Source organism: Episyrphus balteatus, chromosome 2, assembly GCF_945859705.1.
Source record: "Episyrphus balteatus chromosome 2, idEpiBalt1.1, whole genome shotgun sequence".
Taxonomy (NCBI): domain Eukaryota; kingdom Metazoa; phylum Arthropoda; class Insecta; order Diptera; family Syrphidae; genus Episyrphus; species Episyrphus balteatus.
The window spans coordinates 90,320,530-90,338,472 of NC_079135.1; the positions used below are offsets into that span (position 1 = coordinate 90,320,530).

General features: G+C 33.2%; 4 protein-coding genes across 4 annotated transcripts; 2 read left to right on the plus strand and 2 right to left on the minus strand.

The window, feature by feature from the left end:
• Positions 1–338: 338 nt before the first annotated feature.
• On the plus strand, positions 339–7,871 carry LOC129910071 (uncharacterized). Its single transcript, XM_055987325.1, has 4 exons — positions 339–666; positions 752–895; positions 960–1,109; positions 7,528–7,871. The coding sequence occupies exons 1-4, from the start codon at positions 381–383 to the stop codon at positions 7,779–7,781; spliced, it is 834 nt and encodes a 277-aa protein (XP_055843300.1). The 5' UTR covers positions 339–380; the 3' UTR covers positions 7,782–7,871.
• A 1,535-nt stretch (positions 7,872–9,406) lies between these two features.
• On the plus strand, positions 9,407–12,736 carry LOC129910074 (uncharacterized). Its single transcript, XM_055987327.1, has 4 exons — positions 9,407–9,734; positions 9,817–9,951; positions 10,014–10,163; positions 12,399–12,736. The coding sequence occupies exons 1-4, from the start codon at positions 9,449–9,451 to the stop codon at positions 12,617–12,619; spliced, it is 792 nt and encodes a 263-aa protein (XP_055843302.1). The 5' UTR covers positions 9,407–9,448; the 3' UTR covers positions 12,620–12,736.
• Positions 12,732–14,755, minus strand: LOC129909557 (apical junction molecule-like). Its single transcript, XM_055986631.1, has 3 exons — positions 14,750–14,755; positions 12,997–14,675; positions 12,732–12,930 (listed from the first exon to the last, which is right to left on the minus strand). Exons 1-3 carry the CDS (start codon positions 14,753–14,755, stop codon positions 12,900–12,902), a joined length of 1,716 nt encoding a protein of 571 aa, XP_055842606.1. The 3' UTR covers positions 12,732–12,899.
• A 45-nt stretch (positions 14,756–14,800) lies between these two features.
• On the minus strand, positions 14,801–17,389 carry LOC129909558 (apical junction molecule-like). Its single transcript, XM_055986632.1, has one exon. It carries the CDS (start codon positions 17,387–17,389, stop codon positions 14,816–14,818), a length of 2,574 nt encoding a protein of 857 aa, XP_055842607.1. The 3' UTR covers positions 14,801–14,815.
• Positions 17,390–17,943: the final 554 nt, after the last annotated feature.

Consider the following 17,943-nt stretch of genomic DNA (forward strand, 5'->3'; position numbering starts at 1 on the left):
ATTAAAATCAAAGCTCTTAGGGAATCCCCTAATTATAATTTTCTTTAGTTACTCACTAATACAAAAAAAAAATTATATTTTAATTAATTAAGATTAAATTCAAGCAATAAATTTATTTACCATTTGCAGGTTATCGTATCTTTACCCCCTGAACGAATTTAGAAGAAAACTTGATCATTCGGAATTTCCGAATCATGTGGTTGTCTTAAAAAATTGATAACAAAATGTCTTTCGAAACATGATAATCTACATATATGTAAATGACGAAATCAAATTTCATATCCGTAGAAAGGTCAACTTGCAAAAATTAATGATAATCCAATTCGAAAGTAGCCATATTTAAGATCAGTCGCAGTTTAGTCAAGACCGCGGTTATAAATATGAACCTTAATTATTATCAATTTATAGTATTTATTGCTTTTCTCAGTCAATTATGTAGTGCAAGTAAATTCAATACAAGTCAATCAAAATTGGAAAAATCTTGCGATGTGTACTTGTTACTAGAAAGAGAATATGGTTACAAAGATTTCTTCGAGGTTAGTTCTATGAAAGAAAATTTGAAAAAAGACAACGAAAGATTACATTTAAAATTCTACGTAATGACATGGTCGGATGCAGACATATTTCTTTCAGAAAATAATAATAATGATCATATTTATGAAATTGGTAATATTATATTGATATTTTTTTTTTCCAGAATCATGATTGCATTTTTAAAGAAAATTTAACTTTTCATTATTATACTTTAAAGCTCTTGGTGTTTATCGAAATACTCTATCGACGTTTAACACCCGTTACGCACCAGGATCTGATCTTGTAACAATCGTTGAAAAATCGTCTCCCAATATGTTATCGACGTTTGATCCAGTATTAGTTGAAATAATTCAAACAAATGGTAAAAGTGCTTAAAACTTATGTAAAAATGTTTTGAATTTTACTATGTGTTATTTTATTTTCAGATGGTGAAGTTATTGTAAATATACCCGGTTATGCAGAACCGCTAATGAAATATTTGGATGCAAATCCTTTAAATATAAAATTGTTTAGCTTTTCTACTTGGGGAAAAACGCCAGCTAAGTGGTTCTACAACTGTCAATTCGATGAAAATTGTGAGTAAAGAAGTGATTTCAATCTTAATAAGATCTTGTATGCATGTAGTTTGTGATTTTTGTGACTAATTATGTTATAAATTTATACAATCTATAGCTAGGAAGATCCTGGAATTTTTGAGATACGAGAACAAAGCTTTGAACATAGGCAGGGTCTTTCTTTAAAGCTCAAAGCTTTAAGATGTTAAATAATGTTTAAATTTTTAAGCTCCAACAAAAGTCGATTCAAATCATATCAAATTCTACTATATTTGAAAGGTTATAACCCAAATAGACCAGTGCCGAAGCCGTTCCGGTTTTCAGGGGTCAAAAGTTGAAAAAATTATTAGCAGCATAGGGGTGGTGGGAAAATTTAGGATAAATGGTATATGAAAGGGGAAACATAAATTGCCCACAAACAAAATGTCCAAAGTAGACCTCCTATCAAAAAAAAAAAAAACTAAATGAAAAAGTTGTGGATAGCAAAAATGTCTACAACTTTTACTCTCAAACCATTTTTTTATATAACCTCAAAAATATTGAGAAAAATGCGAAACCACGATTTTTTGTTTTTTTTTTTTTTATTTATATCTTAAAAATAAATAGTTGGATTTTTACAAAACCTAGTTAAAAGTTACTTTGTTATGGTTTTTACTTATTTTAAATGTTCTTTAGAGTAAATTTTTGGATTTTTGACGAATATAATTTGAAAAAAATAGCATATTTTTCAATCAAAAAAGTTACCGATTTTTTTTTAATTTTTTAAAGGTTTAGAATGCAGTAGTTTAGATTAAAACCTTTTATTTAAAATTATGCAGAAAAACAATATTTTTCTCTTAGAAAATATTGAGAAAAACTGAAAAAAACTGAAAAAAAATAAAACAAAAAAAAAAACGATTTTTAATATCGATTTTTCCGTAAATGACAGTGATATTGGCGACAAATATTTTCCATAGAACCCAAATATACTTTTTTAATGTCCTTCTTAATTTGAATCTAGCATTAGAATGTGCTCGTCCATTTATTTTTAAAAATTCCATCATTAAATAGGGTAAATATACCCCTATTTACCCTATTTAATGATGGAATTGGAAAGGAGATGGTAAAAAAAAATAATTTTTTGAACGGTATATGTTGTAGAGAGTTGAAGCTAACACCGTGTAATCAATCGCGAACGGACGTGTATATTTTGTGTGCTTAAAATAAAGCAAATTTAAAGAAAAGTACAGTGAAAATATACAATACATTGGGTTTTATCTGTAGATTTTTTGATTCTGCATAAGATAAACCCAATGTGAATGTGTAATTTGAATTAAATTGTGAAAATATTAATAAAATAAATTTCATAAATTATTAAAATTGCCGAATTTTTAATCAAACATCGAACCTAGTTTGAGTGACAATTGAACAAAGAAAAAAAAAAATCATCAAAACAAAGAAAATAAATAAACATGAATTCAAGTGGTGTGTGTGCAGAATGCAAAAAAACTAACAGGGGCAATAAAACAGAGGCAGTGTTAGTTTCATGCAGAGGGGGATGTGGATCTATGTACCATCCCAAATGCATAAACTTAGCCGAATATGATATTGCCAAAACAATTGAACCCAAACCATATTTGGTAATATTGTGTGAATTGTGCCGCGATAAGCTTGTCTCTCTTAGACACATTGAAGAACACATAAAAGAAATTAAAGCTCATTTCGATCAACTAGGTGTCAAATTTGAAAAAGTATTGAACAGTGACTCAAAAGATAATAGTGAAAATAAAATTATATCAACAATTAAAAAAACAATTAATGAAAATTTAAACAGTGATAAAAAATCATATGCTAGTGCTGTAAAGAAGAGTACCATAATTATAAAACCAAAGGAGCACCAGAATGCAGAGAAAACCAAATCGGAAGTGAAATCTAGTGTAAACCCAGGAACATCTTCAATACAAGTGTCGGGAATTAAAAAAGTTGATAAGGGTGCAATTATGGTCTCATGCGAGAATGATGAATCGATGAAAAGAGTGAGAGATAAAGTTGAAGAGAACCTGGGACAGAAATATGATGTGAATGAGTTAAAAAGAAATAATCCAAGAGTGCAAATTTTTAATTTATCTGAGAAAATGGACGAAAATGAATTGATTAATTGTTTGAAAAACCAGAATGAAATTTTTAAAGATGTTAACTTAGTGTGTAAAGCCATGTGGAAAAAACCAAATAAAAATTCTTATACAGCAGTGATTGAATTGGATAGCAAGAGTTTTAATGAAGTAATGAAAGCTGGTAAACTAAGTGTTGGATGGGATAAATGTTTAGTGAAAGAATCATTTTATGTTAAGAGATGTTTTAAATGTCTTTGATTTAATCATAACAGTAAGGATTGCAAAGCTGAGAGTAAGTTATGTGCTAAATGTGGTGGATGTCATATCTTTTCTGATTGCAAGGCTGAATGTTTGAAATGTGTGAATTGCGTACGAATGAATGAAGAACTTAAATTGAATTTGAAAACAAATCACAGTGCGTTTGATAATGAGTGTGAAGTATATAAGCGTAAGCTTAAAGTGTTGCAGAGTAGATCTTTGTAGCAAACAAAACCAATTTCAACAAAAAATTTAACATTTTATTATTTGAATATTCAAAGTTTACTGGCGAATAAAAGTGAATTGGAACTTTTAGTACACAGTTATCAGCCTGATGTTATTATACTATCAGAAACTTGCATAACTAGTGAAATTGATGAATCGGAAATTGGTATTGTTGGGTACAAAAAAGTGGCTTGTTATTCACACTCAAGATACACAGGAGGTGTGCTTATTTATATTAAAAAAAGGACTTCGTTCACAAGTTATAGACATTTTAAACTTTTCAAGTGTGTGGTGTATACAAATGTTGATGTGGATAAATGATGAGAAATGGATGGTAGCAGTGTTTTATAGATCCCCTAGTACTTCAAAAACAGACTTTCTTACATTTTTTTCGGATTGGTGTTTACGTTCAATTAAGAGTGATGATAATGTTTTAATGGTGGGTGATTTCAATATTGACCTTCTGACGAAAGATCGTTACGGAGAAAAAATGTTAGAAATTCTAACTGATCAAGGCCTCTGTCAGATTGTTAAACAACCGACCAGAATAACTTATCAATCATCTACTTTAATAGACTACGTTATTACAAATAATGATCTGAAGTCAAGAGTTAAATATGCGATACATGCAGTTGATAAAATTACGGATCATGAAACTATAACTATTGAACTGCAAATTAAAAAGAAACCGGAAATTAAAAGAAGCGAGTATAAGGTTTTACGATACACAAAAGAACATTTTGATTCATGTCTTAACGAAGAATGTTTTCAGAATGTATTTTTAAAAAATGACTTGAATGATTTGTCATATACTTTCAGTGAAAAACTTAAAAAATGTTGTGAAATGTTAACGGTTACAAAGCTAAGTCCCCAATCTGAAGACAGTGAATGGTTTAATTTAGAACTACAGAGATTAAAAAGTGAAAAAATTAGAGCTTATAAAATAGCGGTGAGGCGTGTGAGGTGTGATCCGGATTTTTTTCTAAAGTCCTTCATTTGAAGAACACCTAATTTTTTGCGAGTTTTTTTGGGTGTTTTTTTATTTTTAGGATTTTTTTAAAGCTTTCAAAAAATTCAAACTTTCAAGATATATAAGCGCTTTAATGTGCAGAAACTTGAATTTCTAAAATTATTATCCACCCAATAACGGGAAACACAAGTTCTTTTGTCCTAAATTCTTTGACCGTTTTCCACCGTTTTTTTTTTTGTTTTTTTTTTTTTAATTTATTTTATTTGTAGAGAATAATAGGTAGGACTTTATTTATTTTTTATAAGAATGCATATCTATAGGAAATTTTATTTTCTACAAATATTTGTACCTACATAATACTAATTTTCAAATTCGGCTCGTTATTCAAGTTGCAGACAATATAACCATTGTAAACCAGTCTTATTATTTGGAAATATTCCAATAAAAATTGATTAATGTGCACTCCAAGTATGAAAGAGAGATACAAAACTGGCTATGTGAAGCTAGCACCCCCCAAATGCAAATTTTTTTTTTCAAACCTATCTGGTTCGATTGCCAAAAGTTAGCCCAGGATAGCCCAAGATTTTTTTTCGCTAGCCCACCCTTAGTTTTAAAATTATAACGGAATTATTTTTTTTGCACCTCAAAAATCACAAAAAAAAAACTTTTTTTTATTCTGTGTAAAAATTGTTGGTTTTGCACTGTGGTTCGATTGCCCAACGTTAGCCCAGGATAGCCCAACTTTTTTTTTCTTGATTGCACTATTTTTTCAAAAGATACAACAAAAAACTTTTTTTCATACCAGAAACCGAAAAAATTTTAATTTTTTTTTTCTGTGAAAAAATCTTTAGTTTAAAACCGTGGTTTGTTTGCACAAGGTTAGCCCAGGATAGCCCAACTTTTATTTTTGCTATCGTAAGCTTAGCTTAAAAATTAAAGAAGAATTAGTTTTTATTCACCACACCAAAAAAAAAGTACGTATACACCTCAGTGACCCTTTTTTAATTTATAATTAAGAACAATTAAACTCACTGGTGTTTGCATTGCGCCTCAAATGTTTTTAATTTGAATTAACATTTTTACTTGATTGAATGTAGTCCATATAACATTCCTGTTAAGAAGCTTAAATTGACATTTGACATTAAAAACCACAACATACAAATAATTTTTCAAGTCTCAAAATCAATTTTTTTTTTGTTTGCCGTATATGTAAGTACCTAGAAAAGCTACATGCTTAGTAAAATATATCCAACGCATTTCAAAAGTAACAACAAATATGAAATGGTGTGAAGTGATTGCTTTTTCAGAACACGAAAAAAACACTTTCAAAGTACCAGCTTCTTAAAAATCAAAATTTGTTTTTTTCAGTGTAAAATTTATCCTTTTTTCATTTTTCCTCAATTAACCATTCTAATTCCAACTAATTACATCACTTTTTTTCGTTAGCCCACCCTTAGTTTAAAAGTTATAACAAAAAACTTTTTTCAAAGTACCAACTTCTTAAAATTTTTTTGATTTTTAAAAAGTTGGTACTTTGAAAAAAATTTTTTGTTATAACTTTTTAACTAAGGGTGGGCTAACGAAAAACAGTGATGTAATTAGTTGGAATTAGAATGGTTAATTGAGGAAAAATGAAAAAAGGATCAATTTTACACTGAAAAAAACAAATTTTGATTTATAAGAAGTTGGTACTTTGAAAAAAGTGTTTTTTCGTGTTCTGAAAAAGCAATCACTTCACACCATTTCATATTTGTTGTTACTTTTGAAATGCGTTGGATATATTTTACTAAGCATGTAGCTTTTCTAGGTACTTATACGGCAAACAAAAAAAAAATTGATTTTGAGACTTGAAAAATTATTTGTATGTTGTGGTTTTTAATGTTAAATGTCAACTTAAGCTTCTTAACAGGAATGTTATATGGACTACATTCAATTAAGTAAAAATGTTAATTCAAATTAAAAACATTTGAGGCGCAATGCAAACACCAGTGAGTTTAATTGTTCTTAATAATTATAAATTAAAAAAGGGTCACTGAGGTGTATACGTACTTTTTTTTTGGTGTGGTGAATAAAAACTAATTCTTCTATAATTTTTAAACTAAGCTTACGATAGCAGAAATAAAAGTTGGGCTATCCTGGGCTAACCTTGGGCAAACAAACCACGGTTTTAAAATAACGATTTTTTCACAGGAAAAAAAAAATTAAATTTTTTTCGGTTTCTGATATGAAAAAAAGTTTTTTGTTGTATCTTTTGAAAAAATAGTGCAATCAAGAAAAAAAAAGTTGGGCTATACTGGGCTAACGTTGGGCAATCGAACCACACTGCAAAACCAACAATTTTTTCGCATAATAAAAAAAAAAGTTTTTTTTTGTGATTTTTGGGGTGAAAAAAAATAATTCCGTTATAATTTTAAAACTAAGGGTGGGCTAGCGAAAAAATATCTTGGGCTATCCTAGGCTAACCTTGGGCAATCGAACCAGATAGGTTTGAAAAGAAAAATTTGCATTTGGGAGTGCCAGCTTCACATAGCCTACAAAACTCTCTTTTGAAAATTAATACAATTTCTCACTTAACTTAACAAACAATTTTACTGAAATTTGAAATTCTGTATTCTAAAATGTGTTTTTCAACAGTGCGCACTTTGTCCATTATCGAAGCAATTTTTGTTATGTTTTTATTCTTGGAAGATTGAATTTCAAAAATCCAGAATTTTTAAAACTGCATTATGGAATTTACAGTTTTAAAACCCATTATTGTATTATATTCAAAGAAAACAATGTTCAAAATTTCTGTGATGTTATTGTATGTAATTCCTTAAAAAATATTAAATAAATAAATTATTATTCCATGAATGATGAATTAATATTATTATATGTGTGTCTTCTATTTCAGCAAACATGGAGAGCCAAAAAAACAATGAAGAACAATTATTTACGAGTGTTTCAAAGTTATCGCCCACAGATCCTGGAGTCTTTAACAAGCATAAATCATTTTTTCATAGCTTAGTTCCAACACTGGACAAATTTGATGACGATCAAGTGATGGAGTTTCAACAAGGAGTTATTGAAGTAATGAAAAAAGTAAAGAAAACTTCTTCAACTACAGAAAAACCGAAGGTGCGGATAGATGTCCGTTCTGGATGGTGAAGAATCTTTTTGCTCATGTTAATAGATCGTTAAGTAGATGGTATTTGCAAGAAAAACTTCACCGATCATTCATATTTTCTCTGTAACTTGGAAAGCTTAGTTATATTTATTTTTTTTGTGTACGTTTTTATCAATCGTAAATTTATTAAAAAAATATGTTGTGGTTAGAATTTCCATATGATATTTTAAGGTCCATTTTCTTCACTCGGAGTTGAACAAAACTTGAGAATTTTTATATTAAAAATTCTCAAGTTATGTTCAACTCCGATGGAAGAAAATGGACCTAAATTTGTTTTATTTTTTCATGGTTAGGTTATGCAAGATATCAGTGTCTGAGGACTGAGGTATCGTCATACTTGAGAATATCTCATTTTGAAAGCATTTGAATTTGAAGAATCTGAATCTATTTATCTCTATATCTCCAGAGGTCAAAAGAACACCACTGGTCAAAGATATATACACTGCCGGTCAATAGAATAGGTTCACTTTGTAAACGGCAAGGAAGAGCTTTTTTCCCTTAAAAAAAGCTTTTCAAAAACTTTTTCGAGAATCCAGTTTCAAAGCATGTCATTTTTCCTAACTATAAATCAGAAAGAAGTAGTTGAAAAACTATTCTAACGGTAAATTTATAGGTATATTGTTTTGGAATGTTTCTAAAAAAAGGCGTATTTTAATCGGTCAATAGAATAGGTTCGCCCACTTTAAAGTTAGTTTAGGTTCAAAGAAACTTAGATTAGTGGGCGGGTTTTTTGGTGGAGTAATGTGAGGTTTATTTAAATATGTTTTAAAGGAAAATCATACATACCTACCAGGTGCTTTAGTTTCGAAGAAAAAATAAAAATCAAGTTGTAGACCTAACAAATTTAAGGTGTGTGTGTAAAATCGAGAAAAAATTAAAAATCGTAGAACCTAGTTAGCGCAGTTCTTTAAAAAAATAAAGAAAACTATAATTTAAAAAAAACAATACAGAAACATCTGCAGTTTTTAACCTATAGACTTTATAGTATTTTTAATTATTAATCCCTTATAATTTGCTTTAGTTACTCCACTATTTAATATTTAAGATTTTCATAAAAATGGGAAATTAATTTTTTTTGTTTATTAGAAAAATTTGTAAGACTTTTTGAAAAAATAAAAATAAAACTTTAATGAAAAAAAAAAAAAAATCAATGCAAAATGTTTGCACTATTTAATTTAAAACAAATTATACAAAAAAATTGTTATTGTTCATAAAAAAACTTAATTTTTATTTTAAAAATTTAACATAATATAGAAGTTAAAGTAATTTTAATTACCGACGTTTGAAAAAAAAATCATCAAAATCAAAGGTCTTAGGGAACCCCCTAAATCTTTAGTTACTCACTAATGCAAAAAAAAAAATAATTAAGATGAAATTCAACCAATAAATTTATTTACCATTTGCGGGTTATCGTATCTTTACCCCCTGAACGAATTTAGAAGAAAACTGGATCATTCGGAATTTCCGAATCATGTGGTTGTCTTCAAAAATTGATAACAACTTTCGAAACATGATAATCTATATATAGATGACGAAAACAAATTTCATATCCGTAGAAAGGTCAACTTGCAAAATTTAATTTTAATCCAATTCGAAATTAGCCATATTCAAGATCAGTCGCATTTTACCAAAGACCGCGGTTATAAATATGAACCTTAATTATTATCAATTTATAGTATTTATTGCTATTCTCAGTCAATTATGTAGTGCAAGTAAATTCAATGTAAGTCAATCAAAATTGGAAAGTTCTTGCGATGTGTACTTGTTACTAGAAAGAGAATATGGTTACAAAGATTTCTTTGAGGTTAGTTCTATGAAAACAAATTTGAAAAAAGACAACGAACGATTACATTTGCAATTCTACGTAATGGCATGGTCGGATGCAGACATATTGCTTACAGAAAATAATAACCAAGATCGTGTTTATGAAATTGGTAATATTATATTGAAGTTTCTGTTTTTCTGAATCATGACTCAATTTTTAAAGGAAATTTAATTTTTCATATTACTTTAAAGCTCTTGGTGTTGATCGAAATTCTCTATCGAGGTTTCACACCCGTTCCGCTGATCGTTTAGAAATCGATGAAAAATCGTCTCCCAATATGTTATCGACGTTTGATCCAGTATTAGTTGAAATAATTCAAACAAATGGTAAAAGTGCTTAAACTTATTTAAAAATGTTTGTATTTAACTATGTGTTATTTTATTTTCAGTTGGTGAAGTTATTGTAAATATACCCGGTTATGCAGAACCGCTAATGAAATATCTGGATACAAATCCCATAAATATAAAATTGTTTAGCTTTTCTACTTGGGAAAAAACTCCAGCTAAATGGTTCTACAACTGTCAATTCGATGAAAATTGTGAGTAGAAAGTGATTTCGATTTTAATAAGATATTCTTGTATGTATATTGTTTAAAGTTTGTGTTTTTTGTGAATTTTTGAGATACGAGAACAAAGCTTTGAATATAGGCAGGGTTTTTCTTTAAAGCTTTAAACTTGCTTTAAAGGTCAAAACTTTAAGATTTCAAATAATATTTAAATTTTTAAGCTTTAACAAAAGTCGGGATTCTTTCAAAAAATGTTTCAAGGAGGTGAACGGTTCATGTGGCTAAAAGTGTTATAAGATTTGTGATAACATCTTTTGTAAGAATTAAAAAAAAAAACCGATCACACTAATTTCCAACAAAATAAAAACTTTTTGAACACTAATTGCCGTTATACTTTTCGATTTAAACCCCAAAAACTCGAAAATCATATCTAGAAAAATGTTAATCGATAGGTTTTTGAGATATGATTTTTCAAAGTTTTTGACGTACCTAATAACGTCTTATAAATCGATGAACACCCGTTAAATCAACAAAAAAGTGACGCCATTTTCTCCCGTTACGTGTGAGGTCATTAACAGTGTTGTATAGATTGCAATTAAAAATATCAAATTCTACTAAATTTGAAAGTTTATAACATTAGTGTGGATACTTATAAAGGATTTTTAAAAATTCAATCATTAAATAGGTTAAAAAGGGGTAAAAAGAGATGGTAAAAAAAATTATTTTTTTAACGGTATAAGTTTTGGAAAGTTGAATTTTTTTAATCGACACATAAACTTAATACAAGAATGGCATAGGCAATGAAAAAGTTATATACAATTTCAAAACCAAGTTATGAACGATTTTCTAAAACAAAAAATGAAAAGACCTTGGACAAAGTTATAGACAAGGGATTTTTTTCTTACAATGTAAAAGATGCCAGTGAAAAGATATTAAAAAAATGTCCGCCTGATCCGGATTTTTTATAAAGTTGGGAGTTTTTCAGGGTGGTTTTTTACTTTTAGGATTCTCAATATATCGAATATCGTCTCAATAAGACGAAAAACTAGATGTCCCAATTTTTTTTTTACCGTTTTCAGTTTTCAACTGTTTTTTACTTGCTCTATAGGGCAAGTATTGGTTTCGTGTAGAAAAAAAATTCGAGGTTTTAATCAAAACCAACATTACGATGATGATCAAAAGAGTCCGTGCGTCGGTTTGTGCCGTACATCCAGCTAGGGCCTAAACGTATGGATGGATTTCGTTGAAACTTGGTACAGATGATTTTTATGTAATTCCCTAGACTCGATTTTTTTAATTTTTTAATATCTCCTTTTTAAAGCATATCCTCCATATAACGTTTTAGAGGTATTGCAATTTTCTCGAAAACGGCTCTAACGATTTTGATTAATTTTGGTGTACGTAATAATCTTATTGATTCTAACAAAACTGCGTTTTTAGTCTTTCTCCAAAAATTCGGAGAACGGAAATATGGCGTTGCCGTTTTTCAAAAATTGATATATTTTTTAAGTTCATATATCTCATCAGAGCATAAGTCAATTTTATCTCAAATTTACACACATCATTTTGAAGTGTAAAATGTAAAAAAAAGTTTTTGAAACAAAATTTTTTAAATTAATTTTTTTAACTTTCGATTTTTTTTTTTTTTTTTTGATTTTTTTTTCTCTCCATATTAAACAAAATCTTAAATTTCCAATAAATATTTGATAAAGATACTTTGAACTACAAGAGCAAGTACGTGCGACCCAGTCGTGCATTTTATTATTTATATCTTTTTTATTTTAATAGATACATTAAATTTATAGAGAAGCTAGATAATAATATTTAGGACTATATTTATTTTTTTATTTTTTTAAAGAAAGCATAGGAAATAATTACTCAATTCTAATTTTCAAATTTGGTTGGTTTTTCAAGTTGCAGACAATAAATAGTGTAAGCCATTGTTATTATTTTAAAATATTCCAATATAAATTGATAATAGAAGCAGTATCACTCCAAGCACGAAAAAGAGATGCAAAACTCTCTTTTTAAAATTAATACAATTTCACATTACACTATTCTTGGAGAATTGAATTTTGAAATTCTGAATTTTAGAAACTGCATTATGGCATTAACAGTTTACAAACCCATTATTGTATTGTATTCAAAGAAAACAATGTTCAAAATGTCTGTGATGTGATTGTATGTAATTCCTTTAATAAATATTAAATAAATAAGTTATTATTCCATGAATTAATATTTTATAATAATGTGTGTCTTCTATTTCAGCAAACATGAAAGGCCAAAAAAACAATGAAGAACAATTATTTACGAGTATTTCAAAATTATCGCCCACAGAAACAGATCCTGGAGTCTTTAACAGACATACATCATTTTTTCAAGGCTTAGTTCCAACACTGGACAAATTTGATGACGATCAAGTGATAGAGTTTCAACAAGCAGTAATTGAAGTAATGAAAAAAGTAAAGAAAACTTCTTCTGGATGGTGAAGAATCTTTGTACTCATGTTAAGAGATCGTGATCGTATTTGGAATAAAAACTTCACCAAACTAATTTTTAATAAAACAACTTTTGTATAATATTTGTATTTATTAACAATAGTATGCATGTACTTTAAATTATAATTAAATATTTATATAATTTAAATAATTTTATTTGTTTTAAACAATTTAGTTAAATAAACAAATGAAACATAAATTTGTATAGGTATTAGATAGGTTAGGTACTTGGTATAGTAATTTGATCACATTTAAGACACAATATTCCCAGTCAAATCCCGGGTTTTGAAAAAATATCAGTTCTGAAAGAATATGGAAAATATTATAGGTATAAATGGTGTTTAAAGTTGTTCCTTTTAATTGCTTACCCAAATTTTGCATTTTCTAAATTTAAAGTCTTCATAACAACAAGTGCTAAAAGACCTCCTTGAATTAGGGTTACTAGAACTGTTTTGGCGTATTGAGAAATAGGTATAGAATTTCCTAGGCTTTGAGTTTTTAAATAATAATAGTCATCGTGGGAAATAGTTTGCCTTGAATCTTCTCGGTCAACTAGTTCTGGGTAAAGTGCACGTTCATCTCGTCGGTCTTCTCGGTTTTCACGGGAAATAGCTTGCCGTGAATCTTCTCGGTCAACTCGTTCTCGGTTCAAAGCACGCTCATCTCGTCGGTCATCTCGGGAGATAGCTTGTCTTGAATCTTCTCGGTCAACTCGTTCTCGGTTCAAAGCACGCTCATCTCGTCGGTCTTCTCGGGAAATAGCTTGTCTTGAATTTTCTCGGTCAACTCGTTCTCGGTTCAAAGCACGCTCATCTCGTCGGTCTTCTCGGGAAATAGCTTGTCTTGAATCTTCTCGGTCAACTCGTTCTCGGTTCAAAGCACGCTCATCTCGTCGGTCTTCTCGGGAAATAGCTTGTCTTGAATCTTCTCGGTCAACTCGTTCTCGGTTCAAAGCACGCTCATCTCGTCGGTCTTCTCGGGAAATAGCTTGTCTTGAATCTTCTCGGTCAACTCGTTCTCGGTTCAAAGCACGCTCATCTCGTCGGTCTTCTCGGGAAATAGCTTGTCTTGAATCTTCCCGGTCAACTCGTTCTCGGTTCAAAGCACGCTCATCTCGTCGGTCTTCTCGGGAAATAGCTTGTCTTGAATCTTCTCGGTCAACTCGTTCTCGGTTCAAAGCACGCTCATCTCGTCGGTCTTCTCGGGAAATAGCTTGTCTTGAATCTTCTCGGTCAACTCGTTCTCGGTTCAAAGCACGCTCATCTCGTCGGTCTTCTCGGGAGATAGCTTGTCTTGAATCTTCTCGGTCAACTCGTTCTCGGTTAAGTGCACGTTCATCTCGTCGGTCTTCTCGGTTTTCACGGGAAATAGCTTGCCTTAAATATTCTCGGTCAACTCGTTCTCGGTTCAAAGCACGCTCATCTCGTCGGTCTTCTCGGGAGATAGCTTGTCTTGAATCTTCTCGGTCAACTCGTTCTCGGTTCAAAGCACGCTCATCTCGTCGGTCTTCTCGGGAAATAGCTGGTCTTGAATCTTCTCGGTCAACTCGTTCTCGGTTCAAAGCACGCTCATCTCGTCGGTCTTCTCGGTTTTCACGGGAAATAGCTTGCCTTGAATCTTCTCGGTTCAAAGCACGGTCAACTCGTTCTCGGTTCAGTGCACGCTCATCTCGTCTGTCTTCTCGGGAAATAGCTTGTCTTGAATCTTCTCGGTAAACTCGTTCTCGGTTCAAAGCACGCTCATCTCGTCGGTCTTCTCGGGAGATAGCTTGTCTTGAATCTTCTCGGTCAACTCGTTCTCGGTTAAGTGCACGTTCATCTCGTCGGTCTTCTCGGTTTTCACGGGAAATAGCTTGCCTAGAATCTTCTCGGTCAACTCGTTCTCGGTTCAGTGCACGCTCATCTCGTCGGCCTTCTCGGGAAATAGCTTGTCTTGAATCTTCTCGGTCAACTCGTTCTCGGTTCAAAGCACGCTCATCTCGTCGGTCTTCTCGGGAAATAGCTTGTCTTGAATCTTCTCGGTCAACTCCTTCTCGGTTCAAAGCACGCTCATCTCGTCGGTCTTCTCGGGAGATAGCTTGTCTTGAATCTTCTCGGTCAACTCGTTCTCGGTTCAAAGCACGCTCATCTCGTCGGTCTTCTCGAGAAATAGCTTGTCTTGAATCTTCCCGGTCAACTCGTTCTGGGTTCAAGCACGCTCATCTCGTCGGTCTTCTCGGGAGATAGCTTGTCTTGAATCTTCTCGGTCAACTCGTTCTCGGTTCAAAGCACGCTCATCTCGTCGGTCTTCACGGGAAATAGCTTGTCTTGAATCTTCTCGGTCAACTCGTTCTCGGTTCAAAGCACGCTCATCTCGTCGGTCTTCTCGGGAAATAGCTTGTCTTGAATCTTCTCGGTCAACTCGTTCTCGGTTAAGTGCACGTTCATCTCGTCGGTCTTTTCGGTTTTCACGGGAAATAGCTTGCCTAGAATCTTCTCGGTCAACTCGTTCTCGGTTCAGTGCACGCTCATCTCGTCGGCCTTCTCGGGAAATAGCTTGTCTTGAATCTTCTCGGTCAACTCGTTCTCGGTTCAAAGCACGCTCATCTCGTCGGTCTTCTCGGGAAATAGCTTGTCTTGAATCTTCTCGGTCAACTCGTTCTCGGTTCAAAGCACGCTCATCTCGTCGGTCTTCTCGGGAAATAGCTTGTCTTGAATCTTCTCGGTCAACTCGTTCTCGGTTCAAAGCACGCTCATCTCGTCGGTCTTCTCGGGAAATAGCTTGTCTTGAATCTTCTCGGTCAACTCGTTCTCGGTTCAAAGCACGCTCATCTCGTCGGTCTTCTCGGGAAATAGCTTGTCTTGAATCTTCTCGGTCAACTCGTTCTCGGTTCAAAGCATGCTCATCTCGTCGGTCTTCTCGGGAAATAGCTTGTCTTGAATCTTCTCGGTTAACTCGTTCTCTATTCAAAGCACGCTCATCTCGTCGGTCATCTCGGGAAATAGCTTGTCTTGAATCTTTTCGGTCAACTCGTTCTCGGTTCAAAGCACGCTCATCTCGTCGGTCTTCTCGGGAAATAGCTTGTCTTGAATCTTCTCGGTCAACTCGTTCTCGGTTCAAAGCACGCTCATCTCGTCGGTCTTCTCGGGAGATAGCTTGTCTTGAATCTTCTCGGTCAACTCGTTCTCGGTTCAAAGCACGCTCATCTCGTCGGTCTTCTCGAGAAATAGCTTGTCTTGAATCTTCCCGGTCAACTCGTTCTGGGTTCAAAGCACGCTCATCTCGTCGGTCTTCTCGAGAAATAGCTTGTCTTGAATCTTCTCGGTCAACTCGTTCTCGGTTCAAAGCACGCTCATCTCGTCGGTCTTCTCGGGAAATAGCTTGTCTTGAATCTTCTCGGTCAACTCGTTCTCGGTTCAAAGCACGCTCATCTCGTCGGTCTTCTCGGGAAATAGCTTGTCTTGAATCTTCTCGGTCAACTCGTTCTCGGTTCAAAGCACGCTCATCTCGTCGGTCTTCTCGGGAAATAGCTTGTCTTGAATCTTCTCGGTCAACTCGTTCTCGGTTCAAAGCACGCTCATCTCGTCGGTCTTCTCGGGAAATAGCTTGTCTTGAATCTTCTCGGTCAACTCGTTCTCGGTTCAAAGCATGCTCATCTCGTCGGTCTTCTCGGGAAATAGCTTGTCTTGAATCTTCTCGGTCAACTCGTTCTCTATTCAAAGCACGCTCATCTCGTCGGTCATCTCGGGAAATAGCTTGTCTTGAATCTTCTCGGTCAACTCGTTCTCGGTTCAAAGCACGCTCATCTCGTCGGTCTTCTCGGGAAATAGCTTGTCTTGAATCTTCTCGGTCAACTCGTTCTCGGTTCAAAGCACGCTCATCTCGTCGCTCTTCTCGGGAAATAGCTTGTCTTGAATCTTCTCGGTCAACTCGTTCTCGGTTCAAAGCACGCTCATCTCGTCGGTCTTCTCGGGAGATAGCTTGTCTTGAATCTTCTCGGTCAACTCGTTCACGGTTCAAAGCACGCTCATCTCGTCGGTCTTCTCGAGAAATAGCTTGTCTTGAATCTTCCCGGTCAACTCGTTCTCGGTTCAAAGCACGCTCATCTCGTCGGTCTTCTCGAGAAATAGCTTGTCTTGAATCTTCTCGGTCAACTCGTTCTCGGTTCAAAGCACGCTCATCTCGTCGCTCTTCTCGGGAAATAGCTTGTCTTGAATCTTCTCGGTCAACTCGTTCTGGGTTCAAAGCACGCTCATCTCGTCGGTCTTCTCGGGAGATAGCTTGTCTTGAATCTTCTCGGTCAACTCGTTCTCGGTTCAAAGCACGCTCATCTCGTCGGCCTTCACGAGAAATAGCTTGCCTTGAATCTTCACCTCGTTCTCGGTTTAATGCACGTTCATCTCGGGAAATAGTTTGCCTTAAATCTTCCCGCTCAACTCGTTTTCGACTAAGTGCACACTCAGTTCGTAAATCCAAAGGTTCAGATCCAGTTTCGTCAACTGTGGCCCGTGAAACTGAAATAGTTCTTGGTTCCGAATGCCATTCCGCCCTCAATAAGCGGTCATGTGTCACGTCTTCTCTTCCAGTAAGTCGCCAATTGTTTTCCCAGCGTTCAGCCAAACGATTTTTACCAAGTTTCGAAATCAAAGGCGGTCCTCTTTCTATCAAGTAGTTTTCTTCTCGTTCATAAAAGTTTTCTTCACACCGTTGTAGCAAACCAACACTTGTCCTAACGAACAAAAGCACCACAACAGTTTTCATTTGCAAGGAGCCAACAACCATTTTGATTTTGAAAATTGACTTTTTTACCAATATATTTTGTTTATTTAAAATTTTTGTAACTTTATACTCAGTATTGGATATTGTTGAAGTGTTTTCTTAGGAATATTCTTCTCTGCAAGTAGAGATGAACTGTGCTTCCTGTTGTGGCAAGTACCACTTTTATACCAACCAAAACAGTCCTTTGGTATGAATTTTACACTCCGCTGCATTTTGCAAAGGCTGTTTGATTGATTCAATTTTCTTATCGCATATGTGCACGCAATTCTTTCATTACTAGAGTTTATTTCAAGAAGGACCTTTTTTTCTATTTATTTTCAATTATGTGCTCGTTATAGCCTTGTCTACTACGCAGCTTCCGAAAAGAACTATGAATGAAATTCATTCATGCTGGTTATAACCAGATGTATCGTCTGGAATTCTTGTTGTCCATTGATTTTAAAAGCTAGTTGAATGATTTCTTTGACGTCATAGTATTGTCTGTTGCGAAACCAATAATGATCAAATCTGTGAGAATAATGTTGAAATTTGTTCTTTTTTTCTGAGCTATGTCTATA

Bases quoted from the DNA above. Each gene is read 5' to 3' on its own strand.
- LOC129909558 (XM_055986632.1), bottom strand. From the start codon at position 17,389: ATGGTTGTTGGCTCCTTGCAAATGAAAACTGTTGTGGTGCTTTTGTTC.
- LOC129910071 (XM_055987325.1), top strand. From the start codon at position 381: ATGAACCTTAATTATTATCAATTTATAGTATTTATTGCTTTTCTCAGT. The intron at 667-751 runs GTAATATTATAT...TATACTTTAAAG, and splicing joins TGATCATATTTATGAAATTG to CTCTTGGTGTTTATCGAAAT. The intron at 1,110-7,527 runs GTGAGTAAAGAA...CTTCTATTTCAG, and splicing joins CTGTCAATTCGATGAAAATT to CAAACATGGAGAGCCAAAAA.
- LOC129909557 (XM_055986631.1), bottom strand. The intron at 12,931-12,996 runs GTAAGCAATTAA...ATATTCTTTCAG, and splicing joins TTAGAAAATGCAAAATTTGG to AACTGATATTTTTTCAAAAC.
- LOC129910074 (XM_055987327.1), top strand. From the start codon at position 9,449: ATGAACCTTAATTATTATCAATTTATAGTATTTATTGCTATTCTCAGT. The intron at 9,735-9,816 runs GTAATATTATAT...ATTACTTTAAAG, and splicing joins AGATCGTGTTTATGAAATTG to CTCTTGGTGTTGATCGAAAT. The intron at 9,952-10,013 runs GTAAAAGTGCTT...TTTTATTTTCAG, and splicing joins TGAAATAATTCAAACAAATG to TTGGTGAAGTTATTGTAAAT.